Source organism: Astatotilapia calliptera, chromosome 15 (assembly GCF_964374335.1).
Source record: "Astatotilapia calliptera chromosome 15, fAstCal68.1, whole genome shotgun sequence".
NCBI classification, from domain to species: Eukaryota; Metazoa; Chordata; class Actinopteri; order Cichliformes; family Cichlidae; genus Astatotilapia; species Astatotilapia calliptera.
The window spans coordinates 30455220-30476954 of record NC_137436.1 but is presented as its reverse complement, the minus strand read 5'-3'; the positions used below and the strand labels follow the sequence as shown (position 1 = coordinate 30476954).

The following is a 21735-nucleotide window of genomic DNA, read 5'->3' as shown; positions in this document are numbered from 1 at the left end:
AGAGGGGATATCCCTAATATGATCAACAGTGGCACATGGCACTTGTTGCCTCCCACAGAAGGCCCACTTGCCAACAAGTGAGTAAGTTGCTTAAAGTGAGTGTAGCCTTAAAGAAAGTTAGGCTAGATCAGCTTATTTCAAGCAGAGAATGAACTGAAGGACTGCACCAAGGCCCAGTATAAGATAACTAGAGATTATTCCGAGAAGTGAATCATGCAAAGCTACTCTAGTAGCCTTTAGTAATAACATCTTTACAAAAATACTTTTTTCCCACTTTTGCCCAAGTGCTTTCTCTGGGCTCTCTCTGTATCATTGTAGGGTCTTTACCTTACAATATAAGGTGCCTTGTGGTGACTGTTGTTGGGATTTGGCGCCAGATATATATATAAAACTGAATGGAATACTCTCTGTGCTGCCCTATCAACAAAGGCAAAAATAAATCTAAAAAAGGAAGTCAGTGTTCTTGTTCAGTTTGCACTATTTCAACACTTGAAAGTGGTCAGGAGAAGGACTAATCAGTTTTGGATCAAACGACTATATCTGTGAAAAACTTCACGTCACGTGTTTTAGTTCTCCTCACCTGTTCATTGTATTTTAATTTAATTTGTTTATGATTTGTTCTTTGTGAGTGACTCACAGTTCTAAAATTTAGCATTTGTGGTTAAACGGTGGTTAAACATCATCTAAATGAATGCTTCTGAACTACCTAACATCGTTGGTCTAGGATGTTTTTTAAGGCTTGGACCTAAAAACAAAAAAGAACTCAACCTGTTCTCCTGTTATTGTGAAATGTACTCAGCCTAACAACTAATATAGGATTTTAAATACCAATATCAATTGGGTGATTTGAAAAGCCACAGCATGTGCTGGGCTATGGCTTGTGTCCACATAAGTGGCGGCAGTCAGCTTGGTTGGCTAACAAAGCTTTTACTTCTTGGAACTTGTGTGGTTCCAGTTTCTCTCTGGAAACCAGATGAACACACCCAGCTGCTTGAGCGTGTTTGACTCCATTCCTGGGTGTATGATCACTTGGCTTAAGTGCACTCCCGGAAAATGGCTCACTGACATAGTCATGTGGTTGTGTGCTTCATTACAAAAACAGGACAGTCAATAACCACTCAACATGTTTCTGCAAAGGGAACCACTGATACTGTAATACCACGGGTATTCTGAACGTATTATCAGTCCAACTGTGTGTTAGAACCATTTACATTTATTGTACTTCCAAGTTAAAAACAGAGTGATTTTTAGTATACGCAACAGCTCGTAATGTTCTGTCTCTTTCTCCCACAGAAACCAGCTAACATCCTGGTGATGGGGGAAGGCCCCGAACGAGGAAGAGTTAAAATTGGTAAAGTAGATTTAAAAAAACATCATTTAAACTGCTTGACTGATTTGAAACTTACACAACCTTTAGGTACTTGTGTCAGCACGAAAGTGGATCAATTAGGTTATTGACGTGTTTGATTGTCTGATAGCTACAACGTTTAACCTTGTCCAGAGAGGCTGACAGGAAGCTCAGATCAGTCCTGTTGCATAAGCCAGCTGGCCAGGGGAGTGTTGAAGGGTAATGCTGCATTGCTGGCATCTATTTTTAAACCCCGTACTCCCAGTAATAGCATAGAGTGTTGTTCCAGTGCAGCCAGAGTCTTTGCAACTGGTGCTGGTAAAAGTTTTACTTGAATGAACGCCACAAGGCTGCTGTGGTTTAATAAATATGTTTAATATCTTAATAGTTACATGGAGCAGGATGTTCATTTTATTCATTTCCAACTTTCATTCATTCATTTTTTAGGAGAATGTGAACTAAGTATCAGAAATCACATTCATTATAATTGTATTTGAATGCACGTTGGTTAAGCGAACAACTTTTTCAGCCTTACTTGTTCCTGTAGATATTGCTTTACAGTCAGTGTTGTATTTTCTGTGAACGTTTCATTATGAATCATCATCATCATTAGTATCATTAGTAGGCAAATGCAAAACTCTGTACAAGGCTCATCCAAGAACAGTGTCAGTGACAAGTTTTACTTTTAATTCTAATTAACATTTTAATTATATTCAGTAAGACCTGAATCTGGCAACTGAGCACATTATTCATCATGATCTCATCTCACTCATTCTATGACCTCAGAGTTTACTGAGGTCAGCCGAGAAGTGTTTTCCCATCAACTTCTTTGTACAACCAACCAGTTGCCCCCTACTGGCCATTACAAAGAATGCAGATTTAAAGGATTTCTGTATAGGCTTTCCATTTTCAGACTCAGATGCTACCTCCATCTTATACATACAGTCTGTGATCAGTTCTATGATCAGTATAATGCATCTTTAAAGTCATTAAAAAAACAGTGAAATGTCCAATTAGCATTGTCCAATATTAGCATATTTATTTACTGCGCATATAGAAGTTGGCACAATAAGACTACCCATCTGTGGTATCCATATAAGACTATAATCCCACTTCTGTAGATCCCAGAAATGTGACTTGAAAAAACCCCCAGAACTCTTGCTCTTGGTGATTGCTCAGGTTTAGTGGCAGCTACAGAGGTGAATGTAAAATGTGGAGGGGTCATGTCCCCCACTTCACCAGTGGAAATAAAGCTGATTCAGAATAGGCTGACTTTAGTCTGTCATTTGTATTTGAGCTACACAGTGTCACATTTTCTTCTTCTCATGCTGTTGCCATCTAAACATGACTAATTTGATAAGGATGGATTTACGTTCCATATTATGGCCTGTATTTGTATAGCGCTTTTCTAGTCCCTGAGGACCCCAAAGCGCTTTGCACAACCTGTCATCCACCCATTCACACACACATTCACACACTGGTGATGGCAAGCTACAATGTAGCCACAGCCACCCTGGGGCGCACTGACAGAGTGCACTCATTATTGTGGTGCTTGATTATCCTTACTGTAAGTTTTCTCTGATGTAACTCAAACCAACAGAATGCTGGTGTTTTGAAACTAACCACATTTGATTGATAAGCCAAGGACACTGCTCACTCATGGTGGTAGTGAAGCATATCTTGCTTAATGGTGTGCTCCATTCGAAGTGGGAAGTCGGAATTCCAATTTGCAATAGCAGTCCTTCCAATCCCAACTCCACAATCCAAGATGACAGCAGCAACAGCAGGAAAACTTGTAATCTCTGCAGCCACTGGTGTGTGTTTGTGACTGGCTATTTAAAAGCCATACACAGACCACTGACCAGGTTCTAGGGGAGCTGTACCTTATTCTGCTGTCTGTTAGAAAGACACAGGAAGAGAATCTGTTTGTGCCAGTTTCCTGTTAATCTTTACTAGAATGAGGCAGAGTTAAATATTTATGTGTAACTTTTATGTTTTCTGTTAAGGTACTTTTTTAACAGTGGGAAATTGCTCTATTTCTCACATTACCGTTTTAGCAAGGGATTTTTTTGCTAAAAGGAAAGAATACTGTCTTTTCATGCTAAGTAGAACAGATGTGGTTTGACATTAAAAGCCTGCCTTGTTCAGCTTTACAGTTGTGGATGTTTCATATTTGGTTGCGGTGTGAGAGACGCCCGAGGTTCTGTCTAGAACCCGTGGCTCTGACAGCAGCCTTGAACATGCATTCGTATCTCTATCTGATAATGCCTTTGTTTGCTAACTGCGTCTATCTTCTTTCGCACCTTCTGTAGCTGACATGGGTTTCGCCAGACTCTTCAACTCTCCGCTGAAGCCGCTGGCGGACCTTGACCCCGTGGTAGTGACGTTCTGGTACAGGGCCCCGGAGCTGCTGCTGGGGGCCCGGCACTACACCAAAGCTATTGGTGAGTCACACAGATGAAAAAAACGTAATGCTCTGCACCAAGGCAGGACTTTGATCCCTGGCTGTTTGCTTAACTGCATCAGGTTTGTGTTAGTTGACAGAATTAGCTGTGATTTTAGAAGCAGGGTCTCTTGGTTTACATGCACAGCTGATAAGTTCAAAGTACTCATGTGATCCATGGACATCATCAGAATAAATCAATCGTGGAGCACATGTTCCATTATAATCTCAGTATCTTACATCTTCCCACGTCAGTCCATTGAATGGAAGTCGACTTAGGCTGTTAGCAATGACTCACCATTGCATTGTATTCACATCACGTAACATGTAAGAGTCTTGACATACAAAAACAGAACATTTAATTCAAACAAGTTTAAAAGAGGAGCCAACAACTCTTCCTAGTCGGGCTTTGAAAATACATAATAAATAATGCAGTACAACAAGGAAATAGAAAAAAAACAAAAAAAACCCCAGACATGCACCAATCAGCTGGCCAGAGTATAGAATCAGCTGATTTTCCAGCTTTCTCCGCCCTGTGTGGTGACCGGCCGGTCAGCCTCACGTGTGTCCGATTATGAGGCGGCCCATTTCACGCATGCACAAAACGTGCAGGGCAGCGCAAGCAAATAGATGCACTCCACTGTGTCACAACCACTGTGGAGGATCCTCACCGTGAGTGTAAAAGTTCTCCAAAATAGCGACCACCATGAAAATGTTTGCAACGAAAAGACAGATGCTTAAATCATCCAGCTGACATTTTCTAATTTCAGGCAACGTGGCTAAAATTATGACGATGAGTGAAAAAGAGAAAACTGTCGATATTTGGTTATCTGGTGAAGTTATAAACATACTGGAAAAATGATGCGTGTAACTGACATTTCTTTTTCTTTTGTTTGGAAAGGTAACATGCCAGGTAGAGCTGAGCATACAGCAGCCTGTGTTCATTACATTTTTGCACCTCTTTCCAGTAGCAGGACACTTCATTTTCAGTTGTTTCAGTGAGAGAAAATTGTGCAACATACAGTTGTTTAGTTTCAGTTGTGTATGCTGTCAGTTCTAATAATGAGGAAAAAAACAGAATTGGTAAGAAATTTTGTTTAGGTAGGTCACGCTTACAGAGAAATGCAGAATCTACATTATAAACATTATACAGAAAAATAAATACGTCACATCATCCCAAAAGGTTGATTCTGTTCATCTGGACGTAGCATTTTCAATGCAGGTAGTTAAGCAGTAACACTAACATCAATATTCCAGCAGAAAAAAATGACTTCCTGTAATCCAGGAAGATTTAGCCATTGTAGCTAGTGTATCTCCACAATACTGAGACTAAGTGTTGTCTGTTTACATGTGTGCGTGCCTCAGACATCTGGGCGATTGGCTGCATCTTTGCGGAGCTGCTAACATCGGAGCCCATCTTTCACTGTCGCCAGGAAGACATCAAGACCAGTAACCCATTCCATCACGACCAGCTGGACAGGATATTTAGTGTCATGGGTTTCCCTGCAGGTCTGCACACACACACACATATACAAGAGATTGTTTAGTGTATCGATAAAAGTGTTAACTTAGTCACGTGCTTGTGTCTTTCGCAGATAAAGACTGGGAAGACATCAGGAAGATGCCAGAGTACCCCACACTGCAAAAAGACTTCAGGAGGACGACGTGGGTGGCCGCTCTAATGACCTCTATAATCGGGGAGCTTGTAGACTTGTAAATGAAATATCACATATGCTGTCATTTGTCATCCAACAGGTATGCAAACAGCAGCTTAATCAAATACATGGAGAAGCATAAAGTGAAACCAGACAGCAAGGTGTTCTTGTTGGTAAGTGCACACACACACACACACACATATATCTTAGTTCAGTTACTTTAGAGGCATTATGTCCATTTCCTGGTGACCAAACCTAACTGTAACTGCTAACTAATTAACCATTAAACTCACCTTAAAAGTAATAAACTTTAAAGGGTCATGGACTGGGCTGTTATTCCCCAAATGAGGTGCAGGTGCACACAGTATAACTATGTAAACACGTATACTAATACTATTACTACTTAATAAAATCGTCTTATTTTGAAAGGCCACTAATCAGGAAGCCCCCACCTTTTTGTATTTTCCTATCGTACACTGATCAGGTGTGTGTGTGTGTGTGTGTGTGTGTGTGTGTGTGTGTGTGTGTGTGTGTGTGTGTGTGTGTGTGTGTGTGTAGATCTTGTAACCATGTGTATTTTTCTGCCTTCAGCTCCAAAAGCTCCTCACAATGGACCCGACTAAAAGAATCACATCAGAGCAGGCGCTGCAGGACCCGTACTTCCTAGAGGACCCATTACCAACCACTGAGTGAGCCTTAGTAAACTTTTGCAAACTTTAATCAACACAATCGTGTTGGTGCTTCAATCACTAATTTCATCTGTTTTCTTCTAGTGTGTTTGCTGGCTGTCAGATCCCCTACCCCAAACGAGAATTTCTTAATGAAGACGAGCCAGAGGAGAAAACAGAAAAGGTAAGTGTTATCCAGTTATCCTGTGCCTTAGACTGTAAGGCAGTCTAGCCGCTGCCTTACAGATAACTTCACTGGCGGCGAATGCAGCTTTTAGGTTATTGCTAATAGTTACATGGCTACATTAACACCTCAGAAACATCCTCATAAAGATTGGGATGTCAGTCTTTGAGATGCTTTGTTGTGCTACTGTTCATGTGCTAAGCTGTTAGTGAGAGAAAGGGCTGTGTCCCCGCCTGTCTGCAGCAGTGCTGTGCGAAGCTGCGTGTGAAGACGGCACAGTTTGTGGCACTGCTAATGTGCGAATACCTAAGCTGATATTAATGTTCAGCACTAGAGTATAGATATTTGGACAACCCTTCTTGGTATATATACTGCCTGCAGTATCTGCATGGTTAAAAAAGTACCGTCACATTTTCAGAAACTAAAACATCGATCGGTATTGTGTCAGTTCACTTAACGTCCCATCTTAAGTTAGTTGTCAATGGGGTCTAATGTGGCAGTTTTTGGTGTATTTTATGGGTTAATGCGCGGCTGTCCCACCTCACAAAGTCTTGCATTTATTTTTCAGGCTTTTTCTGTAGAAATTTTGGGGACTGTTAAATTGATAAAGTCTTAATGTACAGCTTTTCACTAGTGGATTGTACTATTGCTATTCCAAGTGGTAGCTCCAAATGTGTCCAGGCACTTTCCCTTTCAGCCATAAAGAACAGATATTGTTATCTACTGGAGTGATATGAGGTTATAGTACTACTGGTTCTTAGAAAGCAGTATCTTAGTTGAGTCAACAGTGTCCCTTGAGTTATTTTTACAGTGTAATAACTCAGTGCAGGCATTTAGCGGCGACTTTGCCAGAGGCAGGGACACACTGTACACGGTGTACAGAAGTGCATGAGGAGGCTGACCGTCCTTGTGCTCTGTGTTTCATTGTTGCTTTGCATGTAGCTTAAAAAGCGCAGCCTTTTTTCAAAGGCGCTAAGATTAAGATAAGATTTTTGTTGTGAAATCTAATGAGAGAGTGAGCACTGAGGCAGAGGCCGATGGCTCCATGTGACCGCTGTTCCTACATCATATTGGTAGCTGCTGGCAGGAAAAGATCTGAGCTTTACACCAGAGAACAGAGTGTTTGAGGAGCTCGGCTTGCACTGCTTTGGTTGGACTTCCTGTCAGCATAAAGTGTGGACATGCACAATCAATAATAGACAACATAAACAAAATAATTTGGCTGCTCCAAATCAGTACAACACCAAAACTGCTGATTGCAGACTGAAGTGAAAGCTGCTGATTTTATGAAATTACATGCAGGATTACGCATCATGCTGTACATTCATACTAAAATACACTAGCCACTATATCTGCCATTATATTGACTAAATGCAGTTTTTCAGATATTTTTGATCCACCATCTTTCATCCTCACCTGATGAGGCGTGATCTTGCACGGCGCTCCAGATCGAGGACGACTGAAAATTATTTTATATTTCTTCCATTTAAAGAAATCGCACCAACAGTTATCATTGTCTCACCAAGCTTCTTGGTGACAGCCTTGTGCAAGTCTGATATCTTTGCTTTGCTCTTGTTCATGGTGGCAGAGAAGCTGGAATGGAAGACATTGATTCTGTGGACACACGGGGACATGTGCAATGTATGGGAAATCCTGCTGGGTTCTAGGTGATCAAATACTTATTTCACTCAGGGAAATGTAAATGTAATCAGCTTCTAGCTTTTCTGGATTTTTGGTTGATATTCTGTCTCTGTTAAAATGAAATAACCATAAAAATTAGAGACTGTTTGTTTGTTTGTAAGTAAGCAAACTGACAAATTCAACCCACTGTAAGCCGATCATGGGATGTTTTTATTTTCTTTTTTCAAAGAAAAGTACTTGTTACTTGATTTACCAAGGTTTGTGGCACAGAATTTTCTGCTTGTCTTAATTGTGCTTGATGGTGTTTTAGGGGGTGTCATTTATTTTAGGGGGGTCACAGCTGTGAGTGCAGTGCCAAACTTTGGCTGTGTCCTACAACTCTTCACTGGGTCCCTACTGACTGATTTCATGGTGTTATGCTGTCTCTGGAAAGAAACCTGTGCCTATGCTCATTATTCACTTTCTCACGGTAGCTCATATGCTTGTAATCTGCCGTGTTCTTTGTAGAATGCTGGTCATTGTTGATGTGACCGCCTTCATTTTTGTATACAAACAAGCGGATTGTTAGGGGATCGCCTCAGAACTTTCCACTCCCATCAGCGCATTTTTGCGACTGTGGCATCATGCTAATTTGTCCCACTTAGTAAGTGTGACCCTAAAAGCCCCGTGGTGGCTTGAAGGTCAACATTCTGCACACTGAATTCCTGAATTGTAGCCATAAACTGATAAATTCACAACTGTGTCAAATTTTTACACCAAATTTCAAATTTTGACTAAATTTTAAACCACATAATTGCCACATAATGAGCCAGAACGTAATGAATGTTTGCACCAGAAACTGGCTGCAGATTTCTGTGAACCATATTTAATAATCACCTGAGGAAGGACTGAACTGTTCACACAGGGTGTCTCATTCCCTCAACTCAGCCACGCATCCACATCCAAGGGCCATTTGGGGCATCTCTGGGGTATGGCTGCTGGCAGAAACCATAACAATGATTTTGGTCCGTCATTGCGGTCTCGATTTTTGAACTTGAAACCAGACTTAGGGCTTTAGGGCCTGAGCCAGCAGCATAAATGGGCAACAGATTCTCAAAACATGGAAATAGATATGTAATAGCTGCTTTATTAACAATATAGACAGACAGAGAATATGAGCTATCCTTACTGTCTCATCCTCAGATGAGTTAGTATACGTTTCCTTCCTTCCTTTGGCTCATTAGGTTAACATTTCTTGTGGTCTACTTAAGTTTTTTTTAATGCGTCCTTAAAACTCTAAACTCATGTTGTTGAGCTGCATTTCAATCCAGTCATCTGAGTGGGAAAGTGGGTCACAGATGCAGAAAAGAACAACCTACAGCTAAAAATAGAGCAAAATCTTGGTTTCTTGTTTTCAGCAAGAACCCGAGATCATTCCACACACTCGCTTTTAGTCCACTCCATAAATCCCGACCCACTTTCAGCTTTGTGTGTCTTTGTGCAGAACCAGACCCAGCAGCACCAGCAGACAACTGGCCAGGCTCAGGCCCAGAACCAGCAGCAGACAGCAGCCCAGCAGGCCCCCTCCCAGCAGAGCTCTGCTCAAACCAACGGCACCGCCGGAGCCACGGGGGCCACCACTGCAGCGCTACAGCACGGTCAGGACCAGGGGCCACCCAACAAGAAACCTCGGATCGGACCCTCTGGGGCCTCCTCAGGCACTGGGGTGCTACAGTCAGATTACCAGGTCAGTACAATATTATAGAACAAACACCAACACCAACATTTTCTGGTGAAACTGTTCATTTGTCTGTACTTTAAAACTCTATTAAATGAATGGTAAATGGCCTGTATTTGTCCCTAAGGACCCCAAAGCGCTTTACACATCCAGTCACACACACATTCACACACTGGTGATGGCAAGCTACATTGTAGCCACAGCCACCCTGGTGTGCACTGACAGAGGCGAGGCTGCCGAACACTGGCGCCACCGGGCCCTCTGACCACCACCAGTAGGCAATAGGTGAAGTGTCTTGCCCAAGGACACAATGACCGAGACTGTCCGAGCCAGGGCTCGAACCGGCAACCTTCCGATTACAAGGCGAACTCCCAACTCTTGAGCCACGATTGCCTGATAAATGAGTCCATTATAATCATCTCCTGCTCCAGACTTTCATTCTTGGACTCTATTAGTTGCATGAGTAGCTGTGCATGAGTTCCAAGTTCTCCTTTGTAGTGTTATTCTGGCACAAACGTGAGTTTATCATCTGACTGAAACAAGCTGTTTTAGCTGTCTTCCTCGTCCCTTCAAACTAACTGTGTCCTGATTGGAAGGTGAGTGCAGCTTCTGTGCTCATAGTACCTGAACCCTGAAACAATCATAAAAAACTGTCTTAAACCTAGTGTTTAGAGCAGGTTGAAGGCTTGTTTAATATGAACATCCCACAGTGTAACAGTATATGTGAAGAAAAATATATATATAAAAGCATAAAAGGTCGACCACAGCAGGATGTACCATTCCAGCACTGAAAATGAGACACTCCAAACTCCTGTTTGAGTTCAGTTTGATTACAAGTACGTGCTTTAAGAAACTGACATGATCTTCAGAAGGAAAAAAACCTGCGTTAGGCAGTTAGGATAGGGAAATCTAAACGTATTAAGACATGAACCAACATGTTGTTGGGCTGAGAATGCTTACAGGGGGCTGCAGGCTAAAAAATGTATACTCAAACACTCAGATACCAGACAACAACAAGATGTTGTTTAAATGATAAGGACTGTACAGAGCTGATATCAAATCACAATGGAGCCTGTGAGCTTTTGTTTTCTGCTCAGGCGCCTCCTGTATCGCCGGCTCAGCTCTTATCACGAGGCCAAAGAGACAACAGCTCTCGGCCTGTGATGAAGTGAAGCTGGATGCCAAAGTTTGGCATATGACATATTTTGACTTTCAAGGAGAACCCGACTGCTGCAGAAAATAAATGTGATCAGCGACTAATCAGCAACGTATGGGGTTAGCTCAGGTTTGAGCGTTACATGACCGCAGGAGCAGGGAGATCATGTGTCAGTACTTAACAGAGCACGGTGTGATCTAAGTGACCGCTTTGACCTCTCCCGCTTCTGTATCAGCGAGGCACACAAGTATATTGCATACAGAGATATGCCTAGTTGCAAGTGACACAGCTGGTGGCTGTCAGGCCTCAGTTGATGTATAAATAAACTGTCGCAGTGGTCAGACACAGCACGAGTGTGGCTATAGCTGCTACTGTCAGTGTCCTACTTTTTCCCTTTATTGATCTCTATCCACATATATTCCATCATGCACCACCCACCGATCATTTCCCTAATCTAGAACAGTGTAGCCAAGAACCCACAACTGTGGTATGGAGGCATGCAAACAGTTGAGGTCTCAGATTCTCAAAGCAATATCCAGATCGTTGAAATTTCAGCACCAGTACTTTTTACAGTCCATGTCTCCAAGCGTGTAAATGAGACTTTTTTTTTTTCATTACTAGTGAAATAATCCCAGAGCCACTGAACACACAGGGAAATATCATAATCCCAATTTTTTGAAATCCATGTGGAAAACAGCTTATGAGGAAAGGTTAATTAGCTGCAGACAACTGAATCTGGAAGGAAGTTGCGCTCATTAGCGCAATGTCTGGATGTAGCCTTAAAAACACAATATTTTGCACACCTCCAGAGTCACCGTTTGAATGTTTGCTAATAAGAAGTCTGGTGATTTAGCGACTGCGTCTCCACTTCTCTCTCTCTTTCAGCACTCTGGCTCCCGCCTTGGTTACCAAAGCAATGTCCAAGGTTCCACTCAACCCCAGAGCACCATGGGATACTCATCATCAACCCAGCAGAGCTCCCAGTACTCCCACCAGACCCACCGTTACTGAGGATCCTTGTCACTCCCTAACCAGCAGAGGAGTCAAGCTCCTCCTTGTCTTCAGCCAACCCTCAACAACCTCAGCTCCACGGCTCCCGTGTCCCGGTTGGACCCTTGTCCCTTCATTACATCATTCCAACTCCAGTCATCCTTCTTTTCAAACTGCCCTCACCTTTGACCTTTCGCCCGACAGCCTTCAGCGGCACTGTAACACGAAGGCTGATGAACATAGGAACCAAACGAAATCCAATGAGAAAACAAATTCTGCCTCATCGGCGCGTTGAAACACTTTTAAATCGACTGGGGAAAAAAAAGGTGTAAGATAGATGTCAAGGCGTCTCACACACAGACTCAGAACCGTGGCACTTACAAACACAACGTTCCTCACCAGGAAGAATCGCAGCTGTGTTCAAGTATATTATATAGCACCTTTTTCTATTTGAGTTTTTTTCTCCTGCTCGTTTGCTAGACTTTTCAAGTTTAACTTGTCATTATAAATATTGTTACATACAGAAGCGATCAGATGTGAGGCAACTTAAAAGGAAAAGCCCTTTACTGTCATCTCTAGTGTATAATTATCACGGATAATCAAATGACGATAAGCTAAAGTTTGAGCTAAACCCAACCTTTTAAGAAAAAAGTTTCTACAAAGAAAAAAAACCTCAGCTTTTAAGCTGATGTCATTGCAGGGAAATATAAAAACAATTAACTTAAATCTTGATATTATAGGGTTTCTATATTTAGAAGTGTTTATCTAGATTTGGATTTGGAATGTAAGAAAAGCAGTTGTCTTTTTACAGCTTCTGTATAATGTGATCACGCCATCACTTTTAGAAGTAAGAACCATTTAACAGCTGAGCTTTGCTTTCTGTGATGGCAGCGTCTTCGGGAGGTTTTGACACCTCTTGTTGGTGGCCGGCAGCTCCGGAGTGCGTTCTTGTTCGCTGGTTTTCACTTTGCTGTGACACCTGTGTTATTTTGGACCCTTGAAACATTTAAGGTTTCTGAAGATGCGCATAATCGTACAGGGCAGCTAAACAGTACGCTTCCCCCCCTCCGACATATGCTTCTTGAGACTGTTACTGCCTGATGTCAGATTGGTTTTTTTTAAGATTTTATTGTTATCTCTGTTGTCCCGTGGGCGTGTATGAGCGTGTGCACGTGTGTGTGTGTACAGTATGTTTTTTATGCATGTTGTTTATCCTTTTACTTACTAGAACTGCACTGACCACTGAACCGATCTGCAAAGAGCTGGAACAAATGTGAGGCTCGCCCTCTTCCATATCACCCTTGCGGTGCCACACTGAGTATGCAGGTAGAGACTGGGGTACATTCAAAGACAATGGGTGCTTTCTTTAGTACATGCATGGAGGTATGAGCAACTTATTTACATTTTTATATCCAGTGTATACAACCCGTTGTATGTCTGAGTTCATTTTGAATTAATGAATCAACTTGTGAGAAAAGTGAAATGAAGGACATTTAATAAGTGCTACAATTGAAGAAGCTGTGAGGGAAACACTCTAGTTTCTCGCTGAGACTTAAATGACCAGGTTGATATGCTCACTCCCACCCTCTGTGTTCTGACTAGTAGTTCTCTAGTCAGAGCACAGTGTTGAATATAGTATATATGTCAATTAAATAAGTTTTGTAGTGTATAACACTCCCAGGGTTGCCGTACTCCTGTTCCCTGTGCAGGAATTGCCTTTTTTTTAATATCGTTATGAACAAGGGACAGCAAAACTGTTGGGTCAAATATGAATGTCAATCTCAATGGAGCCAGTGTCTGTACTGAGACACCCTCCAGTCATTTGGGACCCCTTCACCCAAGTTCTGACTGGTGTTTTTGACAACGCTTTTCATCCTAGTCAAATCAATGTATGTTGCTCTGTGCGACCTGAGTCTATCATGTGGGTGGTACCAAGCCAAGTTGTGAGACATGAATGCCTTTCAGTGCTAGAAATTCAGCAAAATTGTTCTTCCGAAATGTAGAAAGTGAAAAAGTCACAATAAATGTCACAATATATGTATTACATTGTTAGTAGCGCAACCTGCCAACTACTATTATTACCACTATATTGCTATTATAATCAATATAATTCTCAACATTGCCTGTATCTTTAGTGTAGAGCCATTCCTGGTAGCTAATTAGCTTAGCCTAGCATAAATCCTGGAAACACTAAAGGAGAGCTAGCATGGGGCTATTAGAGGATAACAGCTTTTCTTAAGCTCATGGGTTTTGTTTTTTTTAAAGCTAATGATGTTATATGTGGACATTTTAATACGTTTACTATTTATTTTTTTAAACTACTTCTTAGAACAACTTATCTGTATGACACTTTAAACTTCAGTGTTTTGTGTAGGTCAAACTAGTGATGTATAACATGCTAACTTATGAGCTAAAATGTGCTTGTAGCCTGTAATAAATAAATACAATAATACTAATAACAAAAATAAAATAAAAAAAGATCCAGGCTAGTTGTTTCCCCCTATTTCCAGTTTTTATGCTAAGCTAAACTGATGGGCTGGTAGTAACATTTTTAAATTTTGCTGCAGACATGAGTGTGATATCAGTGTTTTTATCTAACTCTAGGTAATGAGCAAAAGATAATGGCTGCATTACCACAAATCTGTTTTTCTTCCTTAAGCACAAAGTCTTCTTTTTCAAGTAATACTTCATTACATTTCAGAAGATCATATTGATCATATCTTATTTTTTTAAACACAAACCAATTTGTCTTCAGTATTTTTGAAAATCTGATTTTTTTTTATATGGGGATTTTCCTTTTCAGAATTTCTTTCAGGCGTTTACAGAAAAGTTATTAGGGATCTGTTCACATACAAAATTGTCTTTGAGGCTGTTTTTCACTGTTAGAAGTGGCAATGCGCAGCATGGACTAGTTAAAATTATTATGCAGATTATTATCTGCACCACAATATATTGTTAAAAAAAAATGCTACCTACACAGTATGTAACACTATGAACTAGTTCATACGGTATGTTTACCTTTGATACTTACAGTAAACTTTGCTAAAAGCATTTCTAGTATTAATTTTACGGGTTATAATACTAACAATACAACAGTAAGAGCAAGTCTTCTCTTTTCATATCCTCCTGACAACTTGCTCCATCATGAATGACCACCCTGCATGCTGTGTTAAAGAATGCACCCAGTTATTTGACTAACTGCATTTGCCCCCATACAGAGGAAAAGAGACATTGTGTTTATTGCACGTGTGACCTGCAGTTTAATTAGGAAACACTGACACCTTGTGGCTGGAAAGAGAACTGGACCTCTGTCCTTATCAAAGCTGTAATAGTACAAATAGATAATGGTGTTAGGGATTTTTTTTATTAATCAGAACATGCAAGATATGTGTGTATAATGAAAATAATTGTATTTCTGTGTCCAGTTATGGTTCACTGATGCTTAAAAGTACCCACCCGCGTTACATTAGCAACATCATTAGAATTTTACCACTGAATAGAACTTTTTTAAGGCTTTATGTTTCATGCATTGATACTAACTGCAGATAGGTGGGTAGTCTCAGTTCTGCTTATTTTGTTCTGCTAAATTATGCTTATTTAAAGCAAAGTGCATCTGGATGGATCTTGTAACAGGATTCATGTCAAATTTTGACCTAAAATATGTTTGAAATCATGTTTTAAAAAAATATTGTTGATTCTTAAACAAGAGAAAGTCCTTTCTAGTGTTGTAGGTTTGTCACAGTTTTAGTCAAAATTGTCCACAATGTGAAAAAAGTGTGAAAATTTACATACTGCTGGGTTTTTCATTTAAAACAGGACATGCATAATCTGAGTGTGTGGTTGTTTCTGTAAATGGCCACTATCTACATTTTTAGTGCATACATTGTCTGATGAGATGAGATATGGATACTGTTTAAAATCAAACCTTTTTCAAAATTCAAAGATATAATGTCAGTTAATGTCCCACAGGTCTTTGATAACCCGTATAGAGTTACAGAGCTTAGAGTTTTAGAGGTTTTATGGACTGTTGCCCGTTTGGCACAATATCTTTGGTTTCTGAAGAATGTGAGCATGCTAAATAGACCAAAATCCATAAAACAGCTGGATTAACCTAAACCTACCCCTAACCAGAAAGACCCAGGTTAATTTTTTCAATTAAAAAATATAGTAATTAGATTCAGATAACTTTGTTTATTATAGTATTTAGTTTTATTTTATTTATTTAGTTTATTCTAAACTGCATTTATTAAAATTATGTAAATGTGGAAAAACTGCAAATTTAGTTTGTGGGTTTTTTCCCCACAGCCATTTTTAAAAACAAGCCGCTCAGAGCATGTGTGTCCTGTTTCTAAAGCCCATAGAAAAATCTCCCAGTTATGCCTTTTTTTTTTCTTCATGCTAAGCGATTCTGAACTGTTCAGTGTTTACATGACACAAAGGCAGGGTCCTTTATGTTTTAAACTCATTTAAAGCTGCAGTAATTGATATTTTTGGTCTCTTGGGGCAGGAGGACATAAAGCAACATGTAACACCTCCCTATGAATCTTTCAAGAAATTTGGAAGGTGATTAGATGAGCAAAATGTCTTTCACCTTCCAAACCATGTCTGCGGAGAGTGTCTTAGCTGAAAAACCATAACAAGCAGCAGTCTGAGGAGCTTGGAAAGCTAGCAGTCAGTCAGCATGTCAATGGTTACACCTTCCTGTTGCCAGGCTAGTATGAAAAATGTGCACATAAAAGGCACACTGGCATTAGTGTTGCTGAGTTGCTTTTGCTGCATGTTAAAAAATGGACATGTTGCCATTCCTTGGTAACGAACATGGAGAAAAACATGCAAGCAGCCTTTTTTTTTTTTTTTTAAATGAAAATAAACCAAAACAGTTCAAAGGTCTTTGAGTATTCCATAAAACTGTTTATAATTCTTTCTGGATCCATCACTTTGTAGCCCCTTTAATGGGAAGCATGGTCATTGAAGCTTTTGCTTATCTAAAAATCTTGATTATAGCAGCTTTAAAGAGAAACTTAAAGGAATGCACCTGTACCTGAAATGTCCAGATGAAGTAGCTTTTTGCACTCCGTGTCTTTAGTTCATCTTTACTTCTACTGTTTTCTGACAGACTGGCAGACAGATCCACTGGTTGGGGGGGGAGGTCAGTGGCACACAGTAGGGATCTAAACCAGCAGTTATTCAAAGGTTTTGGCCTCCCGTTACTGTGTGTATTTGAAGTTGAAGTGAGTAGCAGTGAGGATATGTTGAGACTCTTTGTTGTACATTTCTCTCTCCACACAAACGAGGTGTCACAAGTATTACTAATGAGCACGAGGCTCCAGCAAAAGACAAACTCCTATGCAAAGAAATCCCAGACTAAAGCTTTTACCTGTTTCTAGGTTTTGCAGTTGACAGGTTTTATTATATTTTATTGGGTGATGTGTATTCCTTTCTTGTGAAATACTGAGTACAGTAGACCAAGACAGCTCTCATTTATGTCCTTTTCCCCCCACAGCATTTTAAAATGTACTCTAAAAGAATTATTGTAAAGAAATGCATATATATATGAATAGTATACAATCATATTTATTTTTTCCATACATGTATTAATAATACCCATGTTTGAATTTCCTCTGCCTTAACTATAGTAGCTATAGAAAGGGACCTCTGTCAGACAGACCCGCCTTCGCTAGACCATAGTTCTCCTGCTCCTGGTTGTTTCCTCTTCATAAATAAGCTCACGTGGAATGAACGTCTAGTTACTGAATGTGTTCACACCACCTCACTGTACAGTAGAATGAAGGTGACGCCGACGCCTGTGATCGCTCACTGGCTTCGGTTCCACAGTGTTGCTGTCCTTACTTACAGGAATGATAACTAACGGTCCACGTTTTAGTTTGAGTGGATGGTGCCTTTTTTTTCTTTTTTAAATTTCATCAGCTAAACTTGTCATGGGGTTTTAATTTTGTATTTTCACACTTCCTCTGTCAGTCTTTTATTTTTCTTGTTACTATGTAGCATATTGTTAGCAGCTAAGTATCTATTTGATTTGACTGCAAAGAATCCTGATGCAGGATTGGCTGTTGTTTTCTCTGCTCATAGATATCGTCCTCACACATTACTGAAGCGCAGTTATGTTTTGAAATGCTGTACATAAAAAACATTTTAAGGACTTCTCATTGAGATATAGTAATTGTCTTCTAATGCACTGTCGTTGCTAAAATATCTAGTGGTAAATAAAAAATATGGTATTTAATGTTTTTTAATGTCTCGCTTTAGACACTAAACTTCTGGCAGTGCTATGAAAGTTAGAAGGTAGGTGTGTGTGTGTGTGTGTGTGTGTGTGTGTGTGTGTGGAAGGACACTTACTTGTACAACGCTTTTATAAAATCTAGTGCACCTCTAGGCTGCCCGTCCTCTCACATCGCCTCTTTTTTGATAGTATTGCATGTGCCTGTCTTTTTCCAATGGAGAACATAAGCACTTACTGTCGCTCTCGCAACACTTTGTACAGGCGGACAGACGCTCCATCTGCAGAGTTGAAAGAAGTGATGCCATTTGCCTTTTTTTTTTAAAAAAAGAAAAGAAATTGGCATAAAAATCACAAAATGTTTCCACTGACACTCTGTCCCATTGTGTGTGTGTGTGTGTGTGGGGGGGGGGGGGGGGGGGGATTAGAGAGGAAGCAGAAAAGTAACTGTTATTTAAAAAACTTTTTTGTAATTACCATCTGCAAATTTTGACTAAAGCTTTCAATAAAAATCACCTTTTTTTTTCAAGAGGCTTTTCTTTGCCCAGGTCGCCATTGTAAATAAGAATGTGCTTATAATTACTTGCCTGGTGGTTAAGTTAAGGTGACACTGACTTGCTGCGCCACCTTGTGGTACAAATTGGTATTGCAAGGAAGTACGGCACGGTCCTAGTTGAACTTCATTTGTTATCTCTTTAACACCTTGCATAGATGTTTTCATGGCAGCTGTTTCTTCACATCCTGTTGAAAGCTTTAGCTCATTTTTGAAGGTTTATAATGTTTTTGAAAATGGGTATTTACAAAAAGTACCTCCCCCCACCCCCCCCCACCCGAGCCACATCAGAGTAATGCTTTGCAGATTGGGGTGTCTGTCCATTTTTGACATTCTATCTGTATTACGTGAGTGCGTGTGAGCGTGAGTTTGAAATATACATATGGCCTAAATGGTATTGTCTTTTCATAGTGTTTATAGATAAAGCAGCAATAGGTCGGCGAAAAAGCGAAAATCCGAAAAAGTAAAAATTTATTTAGCTGCTTTTAGCAAACTTGTCCAAATTTCACTGTACAAATGACTGTTAAATGAGAAGAAGTCATGTATATTTATTTTATATCCTCTATTATAATAAAAGCCTCTTTTGTCTGAATCTGTTTCGTTGTGCAGTTGTTGGGAGAGTTGCTGCTTGACAGGGCAGCAACGTTGCAGCTGTTAGTATTCACCACTTGGCGGCACCCGAGGGTGTCTGTTTAATGTGCTGCTGAATCATTTTCAGACTATTCCTAATGTCAGTACTCAATATTCATAAACCTAAGTGACTTAGTCATTACAAGACCTAGAGTTTTTCCAGTTCACAAAGTTGTGCATCCATCAAGGATTTGATTATTTAATCATTTTTTTTATTCCAACATCCCATATATTGAATAACAGCATGAGTCAATGGTTTGGACGTTGTTCTCATTAAAGGGAAATGATAAGAGATAGGACCATAACGGTCTTATTTTATGCTATAATCTGTTTAGGATGTTGATTCTTTGAATGTGTGCCTGTCCCAGCTGACCATCATCACTTCAGGACACAAATAGGCATGGTTATTTCAAACTCCCTTTTTTGGTTCTTGGACTCTACTAGACTCGCTTTGCATCATTCAAAGTTCATAATAATCTACCTCTGTCTGGTTGGTCTTGGTTTGTGAAGCGACAGGTGGATCTGTGAAACCACGTGCCTGTTGGCTTGTAATTGACATGTTGTGAGCCAGGGAGTGTATAAAGAATGATCCTCATTCTTGAGTTGTAGAATAACCAAAACTGACAAAAGACTACAGTGGTGTGAAAAGCTTTTGCCCTCTTCCTAATTTCTCTTTTTTCATATTTGTTGCACATTTCAGATGATCAAATAAATTATAATATTATGTAAAGATAACTCAAGTAAAGACAAAATGCTGTTTTAATGATGATTATTGATTTACTACCTGGCTGGGTGTGAAAAAGTAATTAATTACTCCCTAAACCTAAAAACTGGTTGCGCCAGCTTTGTCAGCAAAAACTGCTATCGAGTGTTTGTGATAACTGGCAATGAGTCTTTCGCATCACTGTGGAGGAATTATGGCCCACTCTTCTTTGCAGAACTGCTCGAGAGTTATTGAGCATGAGTGGATTGTTTAAAGTCATGCTAAAGCATCTCAGTCAGATTTAAATCTGGACTTTGACTAGGCCACTCCAACACCTTTCTTTCAGGATTTTCTGGTAGAGAGCAGGAAATCCTGGGATGAATCAGTGTTGTACCTACACTTAACAGACAACTGAGCAAAGATTTTAAATCTCAGCCTGCCACAAAAACACACAAGTTTGTTCCTATTTCTTCAGTTGAAACTATAAAAATGCCAACGATAACGAGTATAAAACTGTATTTTTCCACCAACAAGGTGATTCCCAGAGATATTAGCGTTAAACTTGGCATATCTTGGTATTGATCCTAAACTTACTGCCAATGCAGTAAAAGCATACCTGGATAGAAAAACACATACAACAGCCCTTTGTCAGTCCTGGGTTGGGTTCCCCAAACTCTGGACCTCAACAACATTGAAGCAGTGGGTTGACTGCGGATCAGGAGGCAGGGAAGGTCATCTACTAACTTGAAGGTTGGTGCAGTTGGTGGTTGATTTCATCCCTGGCTTTTCCAGTCTGCTGAACCCTAAGTTGCTCCTATATAAGGACCTTACATTTACCAGTGTGGTAAATGGAAATTAAAGAATAGCCTGCCTAAGAGTTGGAGCTGTGTTGAAGAATAAAGATGGTTGCATCAAATATTGACTTCTATGCGTATTAGAACTGTACAAACTCTGTTTTTGGCTTCTGTATTTCCATGTATGTTTGCACATGTTGCTCAAGACTTTTGGACAATACCGTACCTGCAAAGCATCCTGCCAAAGAGCCAATAGTGTGCAAATGTCAGCGGTGATGGGTGCTAGCATAAAGTGATAAAGTATATTTTAGTCTGATTTATGGAGAAGTAAAGACTGGATGGACTGCAGAAAGTCAGCCTGTCCTAATTACTATCCCTGCTGGTGTTATAGGGTTACACACACTGGAGCGAATGTCTTTGGCTGATCTAAACACTTGTACCAACCAACAAGACATTCCAAAGGATGCGTCAAGTAAGCACTACATTCAGTTCTCCTTACAGGCTGCTGGTGTAAAACCACTGCAGACAAGCTGAGACTTGGCATCAGCTGCACGAGTTCTGGCAGAGGCGCTGGATTGACAGATCAGCCTGCGGTGTTACTGCTACCACTTGAGGGAAATTTATGACTTGGCTCAGAGAGAACTCAGCAGAACGTGTTAACACAGATGGCCCCATTTCCTACTTCAGGTGCTGCAATAGCAACTAAAGAGCAAACTCATCCCACACGTGTAGCTTCCAGTTTAAACCCTACCACGGGCAGGGTTCAAACTGACCCTGGACCTCAGCATAAATTCTCAGAATTTGCAACTGCTATCTAAGGGATTGTACTCAGTTTAGGAAGAAATGCTTTGGTCTAATTAAAACTATCAGGAGCTTTGGTTTGGTAGTGATTCTGTTCAATAGCACCGACAACGACTTGTATGTACATGCAACTGACAGAGTATGACAAAACTTGCTGTGACAGACATTGCGTGCTGTAAATATAACTGATGTACAGCGTGGCCTGGCATCAAAT

The 21735-nt window shown here is 40.4% G+C and overlaps 1 protein-coding gene across 1 annotated transcript in view; it reads left to right on the top strand.

The window, feature by feature from the left end:
• The window catches only part of cdk19 (cyclin dependent kinase 19), a 75753-nt gene extending 63799 nt beyond the window's left edge, over positions 1-11954 (top strand). Inside the window, exons 5-13 of the mRNA XM_026194207.2 lie at positions 1294-1351; positions 3661-3792; positions 5157-5300; positions 5387-5456; positions 5547-5619; positions 6038-6135; positions 6220-6298; positions 9423-9665; positions 11698-11954. Coding sequence (XP_026049992.1) covers positions 1294-1351; positions 3661-3792; positions 5157-5300; positions 5387-5456; positions 5547-5619; positions 6038-6135; positions 6220-6298; positions 9423-9665; positions 11698-11823 — 1023 coding nt within the window. The 3' untranslated portion in view covers positions 11824-11954. The remainder of the gene's footprint in view (positions 1-1293; positions 1352-3660; positions 3793-5156; positions 5301-5386; positions 5457-5546; positions 5620-6037; positions 6136-6219; positions 6299-9422; positions 9666-11697) is intronic.
• The last annotated feature ends 9781 nt before the right edge of the window (positions 11955-21735 follow it).